At 45.9% G+C, this 19,357-nt stretch overlaps 1 protein-coding gene across 1 annotated transcript; it reads right to left on the bottom strand.

The window, feature by feature from the left end:
- Window positions 1-6,340: 6,340 nt before the first annotated feature.
- HBZ (hemoglobin subunit zeta) lies at window positions 6,341-8,249 on the bottom strand. Its single transcript, XM_003417807.3, has 3 exons — window positions 7,778-8,249; window positions 6,702-6,906; window positions 6,341-6,601 (listed from the first exon to the last, which is right to left on the bottom strand). Exons 1-3 carry the CDS (start codon window positions 7,870-7,872, stop codon window positions 6,473-6,475), a joined length of 429 nt encoding a protein of 142 aa, XP_003417855.1. The 5' UTR covers window positions 7,873-8,249; the 3' UTR covers window positions 6,341-6,472.
- Between the last annotated feature and the right edge of the window lie 11,108 nt (window positions 8,250-19,357).

Here is a 19,357-nt window from a genome sequence, read left to right as displayed (position 1 = left end):
GGGTAGGAGGCCCCCACAGGAGCCTGCAGCCCCCTTTATCTCAGGAATTCCTCCCTTGCAGCCCCCTCTGGCCAGAACCCAGAGAGGCCTTCCAGATAGAATGGGGGGAGGAGATGAGACAGACTCACAGGACCTATGTGCTGGTGGGGTGGGGAGGAGTGGGGTGGGGTGGGCAGACTTGAGAGGTTGTGTGGTAAATCCACCTGGACTCCAGCCTTGAGCTCCCTCCTGCCAAGTGGGCAACCTTGCATTCCAAATGCCAGGGCAGGGAGCGGCAGAGAAGACCATCCATGGCCCAAGAAAGGGACAGTGAGAAGGGCAGGAGGAACAAGGGAGACCCAAGGGCAGGAGATAAAGGCCCCTCACAGGGCCCGGGAAGGCAGCCGGCAGCCCCCTTCCAGTGGGCAGGACCTTGGTCTGGGCAAGGTCTCCCCTTTCCCCAGGCTTAAGCTCGGTGTCCAGGCCTCTCCCAGCCTTTGCCTAAGTGGAGAGCACCATAGGCAGCTCCCTTCACTCCAACAGCTTTGCACCGCTTCTTTCTTCTCCTGGATAGTTTTGGGGCCCCCAGACAGTGCTGAGTGAGTTGTTTTCAATGTTAACTGTAAATGCCAAATGTCCCAGGCTCAGTCTTGTCCTGTCCCCTCGTCCCCCCGTCTGCTACTGTGGGGTCTGTGCCCAAGTGACCCTGGTGGGTCCTCTCCGATGTCGTCCCTGTGTATCTGCATTGTCTTAGACAAATCACATTTTCAGCAGCCTCCTGCTCTGCCCCACCCCCACCACGGTGACCCTGGACCTACCCCACACACTCACATCACTGTCCCTCATTCTACTGAACCCCCTCCCCCAGCTCCCGTCCTCATGTCCCCTGCTTCACAGTCCTGCTGGGGCTTCTCCACCCCTCAGCCTGAAGCCTGTGCCCCATGTGAACCACACTGACCACTCGATTTAAAGCCACAGCCCCAGCCCCATCCCACCTGCTCTTCCAATTTCCCCACCCACTCCACTTTTTCTTCTTTTCTCAGAAAAAAAAAAAAAAGTTTTTGTTTTATTGTGTATTATCCTCTAGAATGTAAGCTCAGGAAGGGAGGAACTTTTTGTTTTGTTTATTGATCTATCCCAAGCATCCAAAGCACAGTGCTGCCCATAGCAGGCACCCAGAAACCCTCAAGCACCTCAGCCTCACCAGCTTCTTGAGGGGTGCCCACCATGCTTCGCACAGAGCTGGTGGGTCCCCGTGACACTGAGCCTTGTGGGGCAAATGCACAGGAGGGGTTGAAGCATACTTGGGCTCACGTATACCTGCTCCATGGTGGGCAAAGAGGCTGGTCCTGTCTTCAATGAGCTGGCCTTGCACACTTGTCTTCAGTTTCACCAGCACAAACAGGTGATGATCCTTTGAAATATGAGGGTCCTCAGGGTCACCTGGAGGTGGAAAAACAGGCCTCAGGAGAGAGGAGAGGCCTGTCAGTGGCCAGCTTGGGCCTCAGGAAAGAAAAATTCCTCAGACCCAGTGAATAGATTGCTCAAGGCCAAAGGAATCCAGTTGCTGGCGAGTCGATTCCAACTCATGGTGACCCCATGTGTGCAGAGTAGAACTGCTCCATAGGGTTTTTAAGGTTATGATCTTTCAGAAGCAGATCACCAGACCTATCTTCCAAAGAGCATCTGAGTGGGTTCGAACACCAATCTTTTAGCTAGTAGTTGAGGCTTAACAATTTGCACCACACATGTGTCATGAGTTTGCCTGATTGGAATGCTGGTAACATACAAGGGATTGAGCAGATAGTTAATATTTTGAGGAGAAAAAAGAGAGTCAAACCTGTTGCTGTTGAGTCGATTCTGACTCATATTAACCCTATAGGACAGAGTATAACTGCCCCATAGGGTTCCCAAGGAGCACCTGGTGGGTTTGAACTACAGATTTTTTGGTTAGTAGCCAAACTCTTAACCCCTGCACCACCAGGGCTCCCTATTAGAGAAGGGAAGCACAAATACGAAAAGGGGGTTGGCCAAAATGAACCATGTGGTGTTGGAATGTAATTGGAGGCGCTGGTGTGAGGTCATGGTTTCTACTATATTTCGATTAAAAAAAAAAAAACCAAACCCATTGCCATTGAGTCAATTCTGACTCATAGCGACCCTATATGACAGAGTAGAACTGCCCCATAGAGTTTCCAAGGAGCACCTGGTGGATTTGAACTGCCAACCTTTTGGCTTTTAACCACTATGCCACTAGGGTTTCCATATTTAGATAGGCATAGAAACAGATATAGATATATGTATGTATGTGTATACATAAACATGTTTCCTGGCTCTGTCCACAGCCTGGGAAGAGTAATACTCTAGAAACAATGAACGTACCCAGTGCCCAAATCCTGGGTATCAAATATCACTCTCCACTAAGAGGAAACAGATCTCTGTGAGAAATGGCTGATTTCAGCGCTGGGGCAGGTAAAGCACAAGATGAGCCTGGAGACTCTTATGCCAGAAAGAAATAGTGTACTGAAAAAATGATGGAGACAAGTCAAAGGACACAGGTGCCAGCCTGAAGGGGCTTCCACTGGCCGAAATCTGAAACAACTTGAGCCTCAAAATAAAGAATGATGGTAACAGATTATAGTCCACTGAATACAATGGGAATTTATGATTCATGCCAATATAAAAAAGGAAATAATGGAGGACAGCTCTTCCTTACAGTAGAGTATCATCTAGTAAGTATGGAAGGAATGATGGAGAATTGGGCAACCATCGTAGTAACAATTGATTCAGACAATAACCATCAATGGATGCTAAGATCAGGGGGTGAAAGTTGTCTAAAGAACAGGATATTTACACAGTCTCAAACTATTGCTTTGCAAAATACTAATGAAGAATCATAAAACTCTTATTAATAACACTGTATTGGAGAAACGTGGCAGACACCATCTAACCAAGTAGTCAAAATGAACTTCTCTAGTAAAGGAACAACTCAACATCATACACCCAGGTGAGCTGCAATAAGAATGACACAGCATCACTTCTGTGATATTCCTGCCCAAAATGCACAGCCTGAATCTCACCATGAGGAAACATCGGACAAACCCAAACTGAGGGTTTCTACAATGTAACTGGACTTTGCTCTTCAAATTATTAAGATCACACAAGGAAAGATTGAAGAGCCAGGTTGAAGGAGACTGACCTGACACTCAAATGCAATGTTTGATCCTGGACTGATGAAGGACATGATTGGGGAAATGGACAGAATGAGACTGAGCTCTGTGCATTAATTGGTTGGGATTAGTGTTAACCTCCTGACTTTGATGGTTGTTTTTTGGCTGTGCAGGCGAGTGTCCTTGTTGATTTTAGGAAACTCACACTGAAGTATTTAGGGTAATGGGAAATCATGTCTGCATTCTACTCTCAAAAGGTTCAGAAAGAAAAGAGAGAGCAAGTGAAAGTAGGAGAATGGATAGAGAAGGTAGATGTGGTAGAACGTTAATAACTGAGGAATTTGGATGAAGGCTATTTGGAATTCTGCCTTCTTTTTTTTTTAACATCTTTATTAAAATATAATTCACATGTCATACAACTCACACAGTAAAGTGTACAATTACATGTTTTCTAAGCATATTGACAGTTTTGCAACCATCACCATATTCAATTTTAGAACATTTTTATCACCCAAAAAGAAGCCCTGTTCCCACTAGCAGCCACTCCCCATTTCTCCTACCTCTGTATTATTTGCAGATTTTTGATAGTTTGAGATATTTCAAAAGAAAAGTTTACAAGGTTATGATAGTGTTATTATGAACAACGAACTAAGCAAACATAAAAAAAAAAAAAGAGCAAACGTTAGGGTTTTTTTGTTGTTGTTGTTGCAACTCCTTCCATTATAGCCATGGTACTGTGTTCAGAAGTCACTTGGGACAATTACTTTCTCTAACATTGTTAGGTTAATTTATTTTATTTGATTTTCAATGTTGGGGTTTTGGATTTTGCTCTTTTAACTTTATTTTTCAATAAGTAAAATATTTACATGATTCAAAGATCAAAATTATGTAAAGAGTTATACTTGGAGAAGCTTTGCTCCGTTCTTCTATATCCCCATCTCACACTATGGATGGATAGTTTGTATCATTTGCCGTCTGTCCTTCCATTGTTACTTTTTGTAAAAACAAGTATATATGTGTGTGTATATGTGTACATTGCTCAGCATACAGATAGAACAAGCGTGGTCAGAGGGTACAACCCTAACTCATACCTTTCCTGATGTTAAACCATGCAGTTAGTATCTCCTTGTTCTGTCCAAACAACTGCCTCGTGGTCTATGTACAGGTTCCTCATCAGCATAATTAAGTGTTCTGGAATTCCCATTCTTTGCAATGTTATCCATAATTTGTTATGATCCACACATTCGAATGCCTTAGCATAAAATTTTTTTTTTTTTTAGCATAGTCAATAAAATATAGGTAAACATCTTTCTGGTGTTCTCTGCTTTCAGCCGAGATCCATCAGATATATGGGCTATATCCTTTCACCATACTTCTTTAGTCTGTATGCTGAGCAAAAAATCCAAGAAGCTGGACTATGAAGAAGGATGCGGCATCATGATTTTGTGAAAACTCATTAAAAACCTGAGTTATGCAGATTACACAACCTTGCTTGCTGAAAGTGAAGAGGATTTGCAGCACTTACTGAGGAAGATCAAAGACCACAGCCTTCAGTATGGATTACACCTCAATATAAAGAAAACAAAACATCCTCACAACTGGACCAATAAGCAACATTAGCAGTCAAGAAATTGAATGACATATTGCAATGGGCAAATCTGCTGCAAAAGACCTCTAAAGTGTTGAAAATCAAAGATGTCATCTTGGAGACTAAGGTGTGCCTGACCCAAGCCATGGTGTTTTCAATCACCTCATGTGCATGTGAAAGCTGAACAATGAATAAGGACGACCAAAGAAGAACTGACGCCTTTGAATTATGGTGTTGGCAAAGAATATTGAATATACCATGGGCTGCCAAAAGAACAAACATCTGTCTTGGGAGAAGTACAGTTGAAATGCTCATTAGAAGCAGGGATGGCAAGACTTCATCTCACATATTTTGGACATGTTATAAGGAGGGCCCAGTCCCTGGAGAAGGATACCATGTTTGGTAAAGTAATGGGTCAGCGAAAAAGAGGAAGACCCTCAAGGAGATGGATTGCCACCTTGGCTGCAACAATGGGCTCAAACATAACAATGATTGTGAGGATAACACAGGACTAGGTAGTGTTTCATTCTGTTGTACATAAGGTCGCTATGAGTTGGAGCCAATTCGTCAGCACCTAACAAGTATGTATATATATGTGTGTATATAATATATATGTACACACATATATATACATGTACATATATATGTATTGCCCTTCTTTTCTTACACAAAAAGTAGCCTGCTATATACACCATGCTACGTTTTTCTTTTCTTTCTGTCTCTCTTTCCCTTTTTTTACTCAATAAATCCTGGCTATCACTTCTAATTTTATCACTTCTAATCCATCACTAGAAACTGTCCTCATGTTTCTTTGGGCTCACAGTCTCATGTGTGGATATTTTTGGTTTATTTCGTCAGTCACCTGTGATGGACACTTGAGTTTTCCAATGTCTTGCAAATAAAGGAGCCCCAAGTCATTTTGCATCTGTGTCCTGTCCCCTCAACAATGTGTCCTGCCCTACCTCCCATATATAGGAGAGGTCTCTTTCTCAGCTGCAACAGATATGGTCAGACTCCTGAATTTTTGCCCATCCGGTAGGTGAGAAATTGGCCCTGGTGGGTTTTTAGTGTGCTGTTAACGTGCGTTTCTCCTATTATGAGTGAGGTCAAGTTTCTTTCTTACCCTGAAGGAACATTTTCTTTATTTCTGTGAACTCCGATATCCTGCCAGTCTTCCCACTAATTGTGGGCTCCCTGGGTGTCAGGAAGCTTTGCTTATTTTAGCTGCTGTATGCATAGCGGTGGTGCTTGGACCCTGTTTTGGGTTCAATAAGTGTTTGTTTAGTCTAGGAATGAATACATCTATCACTCCCCTCTTTGTTCCATTAGGGGTTGAATGGGATCAGATCATGCATAGCCAGGAAATAGTATAAATTCCGAGAAGAAGGAACACTTATGTGACCCAGGTAGGGCTATTTCTGAGGGGCTGAGTGGGGCCCAGCGCTGCCCTCCGAGGAGAAAGGGCAGAGAAGCCACTATGGTATCCCACCTGGTCCAAGTAACCCATACCCCAGGCCCAGACCTTCCGACCTCCGAGAGATCCTGGGATCAATGCGAAAGATCCCTACAGCCCACCCAGTGACCTCAAGGCAATGCTCTCCTTACAGCGGCCTAGTGACCACATAGACCAGGTGGAAGTTGATTTGTTTATTGGCGCTTCCTGCGGGACATGAGGGGCCTGAGGCCTGGGGCCGGGAAGGGCCTCAGCCTGTCTTCGGGGGACTGGGGACAGCGCTCAGCGGTACTTCTCGGTCAGGACGGAAGACACAACGGACAGGAATTTGTCCCAGGCGGCGTGGGCCTCGGCCGTGAAGTCAGCGGGGAAGCGCGTGCCCAAGGTCACCAGCAGACAGTGTGACAGGAGCTGGGGGCGGAGACGGCTCAGGGCCTAGCTTGGGCCACTCTGGCCGAGACCCCGCCCCGCCCCTCTCCCCGCCCACCCCGGCCCGCTCCGCCGCGCCCACCTTGAAGTTGACCGGGTCCACGCGCAGGATGTAGGCGTGCAGCTCGCTCAGCTTGGACAGCGCGCCCGAGATATTGTCGATGCTCTTGACCGCGTCACCCACAGCGGCCACCACCTTGGAGCCGTGCGCGCGCAGCTGCGCCGAGCCAGGGTGCAGGTCGAAGTGCGGGAAGTAAGTCTTGGTCTGGGGGTAGCTGGCGAAGAGCCTGGTGGGGCAGGGGCGTGAGCAAGACTCTCGGGCCAAAGCGTAAGGGGCGCCCAAAACCAAGTAGTCAAGATAAATTATATTTAATGCAATGTTAAAAAAATAAAAATACAAAAAGCCCGTGATGAACAAAACTTTAAAATTCTAAATACGAACAGAGTCGGTATTGCTGATTTTTTCTGTTGTCCAGGTTCCAGTATGACACTGCCTCATCGTTCATTCATTCAACAGATGTTTGTGGATACCCAGTGCTGGGCAACGCTGGGCACTGACTCAGTCCATGCCTTTATCATCCATCCTCACCTACCTACCCCTACTCACTGACCCCATGCCCTCTCCTTCCCACCACTCACCTTCACTCACATCCTCCACACTGACCCTCCTCACTGACCTCACTGATCCCCTCACTGACCCACCTTACTCACCCCCCCCACTGACCCTTCCTCAGTAACTCTTCCTCACTGACCCCCCTCACTAACCCTTCTCACTCTTGCCCCTCACTGACCCCTCCTCACTGACGCCTTGACACTGACCCCTTCTCACTCACCCCTTCTTGCTGACCCCCCTCACTGACCCCTCCTCATTGACCTCCCTCACTCACCTCCCTCACTCATCCCTCATCACTGGCCCTCCTCACTGACCCCCCTCAGTGATCCCCCTCACTCACCCCTCCTCACTGACCGCTTCCTTACTGTCTTTTCCTCACTGATCCCTCCCCACTGATCCCCTCACTGACCCCTTCTCACTGACCCCCTCACTCACCCCTCCTCACTGATCTTCCTCACTCACCTTTCCACAGTAACCCCTCCTCACTGACCCCTCCTCACTACTGCCCTTTCCCAGCCCCGTTTCATGTCCTGTTGCGTGCTTACCTCTCCAGGGCTTCGGTGCCAATACTGTCAGCCTGTGTGGACACCTTGTTCCACATGGACACGATGATGGTCCTCTCGGCCTTGGTCAGAGACATGGCAGTGGCAGGAGCTGGTGGAGCTCAGGACTGGCCTCGGTGGTGCTTAGCCTCCAGGGCCTGTTTTATGGAGCTGAGGGCCTAGCCAAGACCCTGGGAGAGGGGAGGGGGCTTTGGAGTTGAGGTCTCTTATCAGATCTTGTGATAATGGGCAGTCAGGCCTGGTGGGATTGGTGAAGTTAGGGGCTATCGTTCCTGCCACCCTCACTCCCCTTCCAGGGGGCGTTGGCCACAGCTTGACCACAAGTGGAGTGAGATAGGGGCCTAGACACCCAGAAGGTCACCCTTGCATCTGCAGCCTGACTCCTTATCCATTCTGGAATTGCAAAATGGGGGGAATGCTTGGAGCAGGGCCCAACATTCACCCCCTTGGCTGGAACGTGCCCTACCTGCTTCCCTCACTGGGCTCATTGGACTCCTCAGTGGGCTCCCTTTGAACTCCTGGGCCAGCCCCAGCCAGCCCCATGGCAGCCCCTCCTCCTCTAGCTCTACATTCTTGTTTTTTTTTTTCAGGAAATCAATAATTCTGAGAACCCAGCATTGAGGAAAGGTGTGCTCCCCTGACTAGCTGGACCAGGTGGCAGGTCCATGAACTAGAGTCCATGCAATATTGTGCACTCTTAGGGAATCAGTAGTGTACTCTACAACAGTCATTGGAAGATAATGAGACAAACGTTTCTTTTTTTTTGACTATGTTGATCCCTTTTTTAAAAATTGTGGTACAAATATATATAACAAAACATTTGTCATTTCAACATTTTTTACACTTACAATTCAGTGACATTAACTATGTTCATTAATTTGTGCAACCACCACCATTATCCAAATTTTTCCACGACCCATAACAGAAACTCAGTGCCCCCTCTGCTCCCACCCCTGGTAACCACTTATAAACTTTGATGTCTATATAATAGCCAATTCTCGGTATTTCATGTAGGTGAGATCGTATAATATCGAGGCAAACATTTCCTTCAGTTTTATTTTCGATATACAATAAATTGACTTTTTAAAGTGTACTGTTCTACAGTGAGGAATCTGTGAAACATTTCGTAACATGGAGGAACCTGGAAGGTATTATGTTGAGTGAAATTAGTCAGTTGCAAAAGGACAAATATCGTATAAGGCCACTATTGTAAGAACTTGAGAAACAGTTTAAACTGAGAAGAAAACATTTTGTGGTTACAAGAGGAGGGAGGGAGGGAGGGTGGGAGAGGAGTATTCACTAATTAGATGGTAGATAAGAACTACTTTAGGTGAAGGGAAAGACAACGCACAATACAGGAGAAGTCAGCACAATTGGACTAAACCAAAAGCAAAGAAGTTTCCTGAATAAACTGAATGCTTCGAAGGCCAGCGTAGCAGGGCAGGGGTTTGGGGACCATGATTTCGGGGGACATCTAAGTCAATTGGCATAATAAAATCTATTAAGAAACCATTCTGCATCCCACTTTGAAGAGTGGCATCTGGGGTCTTAAATGCTAGCAAGCGGCCATCTAAGATGCATCAATTGCTTGAACCCCCCCTGGATCAAAGGAGAATGAAGAACACCAAGGACACAAGGTAATTATGAGCCCAAGAGACAGAAATGGCCAGATGAACCAGAGACTACATCACCCTGAGACCAGAAGAACTAGATGGTGCCCAGCTACAACCGGATGGCTGCCCTGACAGGGAACACAACAGGGAACCCCTGAGGGAGCAGGAGAGCAATGGGATGCAGACCCCAAATTCTCATAAAAAGACCAGACTTAATGATCTGAGAGTGGAAGGACCCCAGTGATCATGGCCCCTAGACCTTCTTTTGCCCCAGGACAGGAACCATTCCTGAAGCCAACTCTTCAGACACGGATTGGACTGACAATGGGTTGGAGAGGGACGCTGGTGAGGAGTGAGCTTCTTGGATCAGGTGAACACTTGAGACTGTGTTGGCATCTCCTGCCTGGAGGATAGATGAGAGGATAGAGGGGGTTAGAAGCTGGCGAAATGGACACAAAAAAAAGAGAGTGGAGGGAGAGAGCAGGCTGTCTCATTAGGGGGAGAGTAATTGGGAGTATGTAGCAAGGTGTCTATAAGTTTTTATGTGAGAGACTGACTTGGTTTGTAAACTTTCACTTAAAGCACAATAAAAATTATAAAAAAAAATTAAAAAAGTGTACTGTTCTATGAATTTAATACAGGTATAGATTTGTGTAACCACCACCCCAATAAGGATACCCAACAGCACCAGCACCCCAACACTCTCACTTGACGCCCCTTTGCAGTCTCATCCCCCCACCCCACACCTCTGCTAAGCACTGATCTCTTCTCTTTCACTAAAATTGTATCTTGTTTTTCAAGAATGCCATATAGGTAGAATCACACACTGTCTTAGTCATCTAGTGCTGCTATAACATAAATACTGCAAGTGGATGGCTTCAACAAAAGGTTTATTTTTTCCCAGAGCAATAGGCTAGAAATCTGAATTCCAGGCACCAGCTCCAGGAGAAGGCTTTCTCTCTCTGTCGGCTTTGGAGGAAGGTCTCTGTGATGCATTAGTCTTCCTTTGGTCTGGGAGCATCTCATCACAGGAACGTCAGGTCCAACGGATGCACTCTGCTCCTGGCACTGCTTTCTAGGTGGTATGAGGTTCCCACATCTCTGCTCGCTTCTCTCTTTTATATCTTAAAAGAGATTGGCTTAAAACACTACCTAATCTTGTAGACCTCATCAGTATAATTACTGCTAATCCATCTTATTACTTCATAGTGAGAGGATTTACAACATATAGGGAAATCACATCAGAAGATAAAATGGTAGACAATCATGCAATCATGCAAGGGAATCATGACCTAGCCAAGTTGACAGATTTTTGGGGGGACACAATTCAATCTATGACATACAGTATGTAATCTTTTACGATTGGCTTCTTTTAAATAGCATCATGCCTTTGAGAGTTATCCAAGTTGTTGCGTGTATCAGTAGTTCATTTCTTTTTATTGCTCTGTAGCATCCCATAGTATGTCTATACCATACTTGTGTACCCACTCTCCTATGGAAGGATGTTTGGTTTGTTTCCAGTTTGGAGCTATTACAAATAAAGCTGCTATGAACATCGTGCAGAGGTCTTTATGTGAACATATGTTTTCACTTCTCTAGGGTAATACCATATCTAGGAGTAGGTTGCTGGGTCATATTGTAGGTGTATGCTTAACTTTATCAGAAACTAACAAACCGTTTTCCAGGGTGGCTGTGCCATTTTGCATTCTCACCAGCAATGAAGGAAAGCCTGAGCTGACTGCAATTTTGCCAGCCTTCTTTTTTTTTTTTTTTTAGCAATTTTATCAGCTGTGAAATAGCTGTCATGGGTTTAATTTTCATTTCCCTAATGATTAGTCATGTTGAACATCTTTTCACATGCGTATTTCCCATCTGCATATCCTCTTTGCTGAACTATCTGTTCAAGTCTTTTGCCCACTGTGTAGCTTGTCGTTTCATCTATTCCCCAAGGTTTGCTTTCCAAGAGCAAATCTCACCTGGGTTAGTGGCTCAAGTTCAGCCTGCCCACATCAGAGCCTACCCTTCCAGCAGGCAGCTGGTCTTTTCCTGGCCCTGCCACTTGCTCACAGGTGTTGGTAGGTCGAGTTTCTCTTTCTTAAACTAGAAAAGTTCTAAGGCTCTTCAAGCTTCATTTTCTGTGGTTCTCTATCTTTCACTCAGGCAGGAAGGGAATAGAGTCTCTGTAAAGCATTGGCAGGGTTGCCTCTGTGGCTGCTATTGGGGGCTCATGAAGGAGGGCTCGTTTTCAAATGGGAGGCAGTCAGTGCCCAAGAGGCTGGGAGACAACAGTGGTGACTCCTAAGTCAAAAAGTCTGCACTGTATAATCCCAGACTGTCAGAGCTGAGTAGGGCCTCAGAGAGCATCCAGGCTCATTTCCAGAGGGAGAAACTGAGGCCCAGAAAGGGGCAGTGACTTGCTCTAAGTCCCACTGCAAGTTAATGAGAGAGCTCCCAGGAAGCTGAGCCTTTTTCCACTGCAGGAGGGGCAGCCCTCTCTGGACTGTCAGGGACGGGGTAGGAGGAGTCAGAGAGAGAGGTCTAGAATAGACTCCAAATCCTTGCTGCTCAGGTGTGGTTGGGGTCCAGGGACTTGGGTATCTCTCATGACCTGCTGAATCAGAACATGCATGTTAAAGTTGAGGCACGCTGGGCGGAGACTTCACCCCCCTAGAGAGATTACTGTGAGGGGACACAGAACTAGGGATGCACCCCCTCAACTTGGGCCAGAGGACACCTCCTTGGTGCATGAAACACAGTAGACACGTGTTAGAGGTCTCAGGAGGTGCTCACCTGTGGTACCTAGGGACCCTGGGCCCCGTTCTCCAAATGAAACTTCCTCAGCATGGAGAGTGGCGCTCAGGCTCTGGGAGAGCTATAGGCAGACTCTTCTCACAACTGAGAGGAGAAGCAGGTTGTCTGAGCTCCCCACACTCCCTTTACCATCCCACATACCTGTGGCTCAGCATCTGTGCCTTCCTTCTGAGCTGGGTCTGCACTCCTTCCAGCAGTCTGCCAGTTTAGAACTGTGAATGTGACTTTGAGAGGACCAGTTTGGAAAGAGGTTGTCAGGGTGGGATGAGGTCTGCCGAGAAGCCCAGGGTTGAGGGCATGTGTTTGCTTGTTGGGTTGCTGCAAGAGACTGGCTACTAGGTCCTCCTCTGACTACAAGGGCCTTAGGCCTCTTGGGGCTGTTGTTTGGGGTTTCTGAGACATTACTGCTCCCTGGGTGGGTACCATGACAGGCTGGGACCTACCTCCTTACCTCCCAAGGGTAAGGGGACAGCCATTCCCTGCAGGGCCAGCCCATGCCCCAGGGCCCCAGGTCACTGACTCACCCAGCTGCTGTTCCAGCAGGCTCTGGGTTTCATCAGGGCCTCACCAGCATCAGGCAGGCAGACGGTTTGGGGCTGGGATTTTGGTGGAACCAGAGGCAAATGTTTCCTACATGCAAAGTTTTGGTAACAGACATGTTGCTGAATTATTCTTAAAGAAAATTGTGGTGCTTGGACAAGCCCTGTGAGTTAGGAAACATATATACAAACATACACAGGTATGGAGAATCATCGGTATGCCCAGTGCTGTGCTGGAGCTGTCTTACTGTGCTCACTTCATCTGTGCTGAGCTGTGAAGTGGCATGCTTGTCAGGGTTGAGGCAGGAGCATGTCTAACATCCCCTCTACTTAGCATACAGGGCAATGGGCTCCCTTGGCTGCTGGTGCCCATATGTGGATGAACTACCCAGGCCTGCAGGTCCTGTCTACCCTCCTGGGAACCTCTGCCAGCACTGCCTGACCCCCTCCTTCGTGTCTCTCTCTTATTTATAATTCACTGCTGCTCTTCCCTCATGGGGCAGGGTCCCCCAGAGGTCTGCCTGGTGCCATCCGAGTGGCTCCAGCATGCTTGCCAGGAGTGTGGCCTTGTCTCTCTGGGGCTCATCCCAGCCTGAGGCCTGCCTGGCCTTCTCTGGACGCCCCTTTCTGCTGACTGGTTAAGAAGGAAACTCTCGGCCATCAACCCAGCACCCAGGGCCTCCCCCGGCCACATGGGATGGGGGTGTGAGGCTGTTGCCCCCAGACTCAGGCAGTCCTGTGGCTTTGGCTCTGGAAAGGAGAGAGGGTGCACAGGGAGAGAAACAGTCAGAGAAGACAAAAGGAGGCAGTGGGAAGCATACAGAGCCGTGAAGATGAGCACAGGCAGGTCTCCATGAGGCATGTGCCAGGAGCACCCTCAGCCCAGGGCCCTGGACCAGTGGGGCTGCCCATCCCCTGACAAGGGTGGTGCTGGCCGTGGGCTCCAGGTTCCCTCTCCTAGGGCTCCATGCAGGGTACAGGTCTTCAGCTTCTCTTGGGCCCCAAAGCCTCCTCTCTGCCTGCTGGATCACCCTCTCAGGCCCCTAGCCTCACAGGAGAGGAATCCACAGGGGGCCACTTTTGTGTCTGGAACTTCCAAGCCCTGCAAAGCATTGTGGGCAGGCTTTGTTTCTTTTCCCTCTTCTCTTTGTTTAAACCTTTTTTCATTGTGGAATGAAGCACAATACACATTTTATAGCTTAATGAATGGTTATGATGCAGACCTCAATACCCCAATCACCTCCCCAGAGGTGACCCCACCCTAACTCACTTTCTTGCTTTTCAAGGGCTTTCGCCACCCAGACGTGCACCCTAAGCCTGTCCGTTTTTAGCTGACATCAATGGAGTGCTAAGTCCCAGACACGGTGCCAAACACTCTTCTTGCTGGGTCTTTGACCTCACATCGCTCTGTGAGGGAGGTTTCATTTTATTATTATTCTGTTTTTTAAGGTAAGGAAACAGAAACTGGGGGGAGGGGTTATGAAATTTGTCCAAGGATTCAGTGCAGGTGGGAGGCAACCCAGACCAGGAAGGTGACCTCTGTTAGATGTGAGCTGGGCTGTTTGCTCTTCAGGGCTCGGGCTATTGTGCCTTGGTTTCCCCACCCACAATACTGGGAGACCCAACCCCAGCAGTGCTTCAGGATGCTGAGAACTACTGGTCTCTGGGCCAAATTCCGAGCCCAGGCAGGTCCTGAGTAGTGGGTGCTGAACTCAGAGAGGTGCCTGGTCATGCTTGAGGGTGGGAGGCCAGGGTGGCCCTGGCAGGCAGAGTAACTGTCTGAGCCCCAATTTCATTGTTTTAGCCTTTAAGAGGGGTTACAACAGCCCCACCTCAGGATGAGGATAATCTGTGCCAAGTCCCCACTGTGCAGGCTCAGTGCGTGGATTCCATTATTATTGTTACTATCCTTGTGGCTGGTCTCCCTGCAGGGTAGAAGGTGTAGCCAAGAGGGTAGGGGTTTCGAGGTGGTCTCCCAGATAGTCAGCTGGGAGCCCCACCCAGCCCTCAGAGCCCCACCCAGCCCTCCCTCTGGCAGATGGTGGCAGCCCTATCTCAGCCAACCTGGTGGCAGGATTGATAAGGCCCAGTTGATCCAAGTGGCCTCCACCCTTCACCACCCCCCATCCCTGTGCTCAGGCTGGAGTTTCCAAAACTCCATTTACCTTGAAAAAAACAGGCAAAAAAACTAGAGTTACAGAGGGTGCACCATGTAGGCTTAGAGGTTTGGGGTCAAAGCAGAGAGGAGTCTGAGGCACAGCTCTGAGGGGAGTGGAGGTTGACCTGGGCACACCATTGTCACCACTGCCCCCTTACACGTCCCTCCTCTTCTCCCCATCTCTGAGTCCTCGTCCCACATCTGACACCCACATCCTCGCCACAAGGGAAACATAGGGACCTCCATCACTGCCACTCTGTCTCCCAGGCATCTGGCCTCTCCTGGCTTCTTTCCTCCCTATCCTTCCCAATCCCTCCCCACTGCCCTGCTGGACTCAGTCCTGCTCTGGCCTTCATTTCTATTCCAGAGATTCTCCTGGGAAGTGTGGGAGGAACTCAGAAAGCTTTTGATTGTACATAAATCTGTACAATAAGAGAAAATCTGTAACACAGGGTGACCACCCAAGTCATCAAAAAAGGACAAACGACCCACAGAAAACCAGGTCAGGAGGACAGAAAGGCAATGTCAAATGACAGAATTCTCCACCTCAGCAGTAACCAAAGACAGGCAACATGGAATAAGATACTACTTTCTTGCAACAATTTTTGAAAAATTTAAAATAAAATCAATGCTCTTCAGCCATATGCAGGGCAATGAATCCATCTGTAATGCCTAGGACATTTCAAATGCATGTCCCCTTTGCCCTGGTGATTTTAACCCAAGAATCCACCCTGCAAAATACGAGTATGAGACAGTGTTAGCACAAGAACAGTTACTTCAGCAAGAGAATGTTTATCCCGTAGTCAATTGGTTACGATCTGATGTATTTGATGTGTTCGGGAAAGATTTAGAAATAGTCACCTCCAGGGATAGGCAGGGTGATTTTTTATTTACTGTTTTTTTTTTTTTTTTAATTTAACAGCTTTACTGATATCATTAACAAATGATACAATTCACCTATTTAAAATGTACACTTCAATGGTTTTTAGTATATTCGGAGTTGTACAACTATTATACCACAATCTAATTTTCTAACATTTTCATCACCCCCCCCAAAAGAAAACCTATGCCCATTAGCAGTCACTCCCTATTTCCCCCCAATTTGTTTCCAGTCCTAGGCAACACTAATCTGCTGTCTCTATGGATTTGCTTGTTCTGGACATTTCACATAAATGGAATTATGTAATATGTGGCCTTTTTGGCTTCTTTCACTAACCATAATGTTTTCAAGGTCGACCCATGTTGTAGCATGTATCAGTGACTGAACGTTATTCCACTGAATAAATAGACCACATTTTTTTAATGCATTCATCAGGTTGATAGACATTTGGGTTATTTCCACTTTTTGGCTATTATGAATAATGCTGCTATGAACATTCCTACACAAGTTTTTGTGTGGGCATATATTTTCATTTGTCTTGGAATGGAGTGAAATTGCTGGGTCATATGGTAACTCCCTATTTAACCTTTTGAGGAACTGCCAAACAATTTTCCACAGGAGCTGAACCATTTTACAATCCTACCAGCAATGTACAAGGGTTCCTGTTTTTCCACATCTTCACCAACACTTGTTAATTTGTCTTTTTTTTTTGTGTGTGTGTCTTAGAAAAACTTTAATGTAGATTAGATTAACTTTTTTTTTTATCATGGTAAATATACATGTAACATTTGCCATTTCAACATTCTTTACATGTACAATTCAGTGACACTGTGTTCATCATGTTGTGCAACCATCACCATTATCCATTTCTAATTTTTTCCATCACCCTTAACAGAAGCTCAGTGTCTCCTAAGAAATGAATCCCTCCCCCCCATCCAGTCCACCCCAGGTAACCACTAATAACCTGAGGTCTGTATGCACTTGCCTATTCTAGGTATTTCATATAAGCGGAAGCATACAGTATTTGTCCTTTTGCAACTTATTTTACTCAGCATGATGTTTTCAAGATTCATTGATGCTGTAGCATGTATCAGGACTTCATTTCTCTTTGTGGATGGTAGTATGTACCACATTTTTATCCATTTCTCTGTTGATGGACATTTGTTTCCATCTTTTGGCTATTGTGAATAGTGCTGCAGTCAACACTGGTGTACAATTATTTGTTTGCATTCATACGTTCAATTCTTTGGGGTATATACATAAAAGTGGAATTCCTGGATCTTATGGTAATTCTATGTTTAACTTTTTGAGGAAGTGCCAAAATGTTTTCCACAGCTGCTGTACCATTTTATAATCCCACCAGCAATGGATAAAGGTTCCTGTTTCTCCACATCCTCACCAACACCTGTTGTTTTCTGTTGTTATTTTAAATCATAGCCATCTTAGCGGGTATGGAGTGATATTTAGTCTCTTTGATTGTAGTCACCCTAGTGGGTATGAAGTGTTCCGTCATTGTGGTTTTGATATGCATTTTCCTGATGAGCAGCTTTTTATCTGTGTTTGCCATTTATAAGACCCTCAATGAGATGGATTGACACAGTTACTTCAACAATGGGCTCAAGCATAACAACGATTCTGAGGATGGTGCAGGACCTGGCAGTTTTGTTCTGTTGTACATAGAGTTGCTGTGAGTCAGAACTGTCTCATCAGCACCTAACAACAACATATTTCCTTTAGAGAAATGTCTATTCAAGTCCTTTGCCCACTTTTTAATTGTTTTTTATTGAGTTGTTAAAATTTTTACAGCTGGATTCTGTAAGTCCCTCATCAGATATATGATTTGCAATTTTTCCCCCCATTCTGTAGATTGTCTTTTCACTTTCTCGATGGTGTCCTTTGCGCACCGAAGTTTTAATCTGAATAAGTCCAATTGAGCTATGTTTTCTGTAATCTCTTATGCATTTAGTGCTAAGAAACCATTGTCTAATCCAATGTTCTTAAGTTTTACTTTTTTAAAAATAATATTTTACTGCGATTTTGGTGAAAGTTTACACAGCAAATTAAAATCCCATTTAACAATTTCTATACAAATTGTTCAGTGACATTGGTTACATTTTCCAGTGTCAACATCCTCATTTCTGCTTTGGTTGTTCTGTTTTCATTAATCTAGCTTCCTCCCTCCCTCCCCCCTTACCTTCTCATCTTTGCTTTAGAGTAAAATGACTATTTGATATCACATAGATGATTTTTTAAAAGATCACAGTACTCACGGATGATATTATTTATTTTATGAACCAATCTGTTATTTAGCTGAAAGGTTACTTCCAGGAGTAGTTTCAGTTCAGTTTAAAGGGTATCTCGAAGTGATAGTCTTGGTGGTTCCTCTAGTCTCTATCTGGGCTTTTTTAGAATTTGAGTTTTGTCCTACATTATTCTCCTATTCTATCAGGGCCTATCTATTGACCCTGAGCAGAAGGTTGGTAGTGGTAGCAGGGTACCACCTAGTTCTTCTGATCTCAGGGTAGATTAGTTTCTTCTTTGAGTCTTTGGTTTCCTTCTCTTTTACTCCAGATAAGTACAGAACAATAGTTTATCTTAGATGGCTGCATGCAAGCTTTTAAGACCCCGATGCTATTCATCAAACTAGGATATAGAACATAAATTTTATGAATTATATTATGCCAGTTGATGGAGTTATCCCATTAGACTCTGATCCTTAGCCTTCAAATGCAGTAAACCAATCCCAGGAGGTGTTTGCTTATGTCTAAGAAGTATCCCTAACTGTGCCCCCTAAACTGTGCTTTGTTATATATGCGAATATACATGCAACATATCTTTACATGTACATACATATGCCTATAGATTATACCTACACATGCACACATATACTCTTTTTCTATACACATGTAGCATACATACCCATCTATGTAACCACACTTTTTTTGGTTGTTGTTGCAAAACTATATATCATCTACCAAAATGTTCCCTATTCTTGCGTATTTCCTAGTGACGGCACTTACCTTGGTAAACTTGTGCACATTTCACCCACCTTTGGTGTTACTTTTCCCATTACCCAAATACCAAGTGCCTACTAATGGGTTCGACTCAACGGCACTGGGTACTAATGGGTTACTGTGAATCGGAATCCATTCCACGGCAACTTTTTTTTTTTTTTTAATCTAAGAGTGACTCCTCCTCCCCCTCCATCCAGGTAACCACCAACAAACGTTGGTTTCCATGTGTATTGTAGATTTACGTTTTCTTCTCAGTTTTAGTTCTCACATTTAGGTCTGTGATACTTCGAATTGATTTTTTTTTACTTTTAAGCGAAGCTGAACTTTCCGCCCGAAGCAAGTGTTACTTTTATAAGTGAAGAAAACAACATTTAGATAAAAGCGGTCTTAAACGCCGAGAACCTCCCCCTTGGCAACTGCCCCGGTTCCGCCTCCGAAGACCGGAAGGCAGTGCCACACTGTGTGCGGAAAAAGCCCCGCGCCTGCGCACAACCGCTCTCGCCCACGCAGACGCCCCTCTGGCGCCCGGGCTCCTACAGTGTCGCAT

The sequence above is a fragment of the Loxodonta africana genome, chromosome 12 (genome assembly GCF_030014295.1).
Source record: "Loxodonta africana isolate mLoxAfr1 chromosome 12, mLoxAfr1.hap2, whole genome shotgun sequence".
Taxonomy (NCBI): domain Eukaryota; kingdom Metazoa; phylum Chordata; class Mammalia; order Proboscidea; family Elephantidae; genus Loxodonta; species Loxodonta africana.
This window is presented reverse-complemented; position numbering and strand designations above follow the sequence as displayed.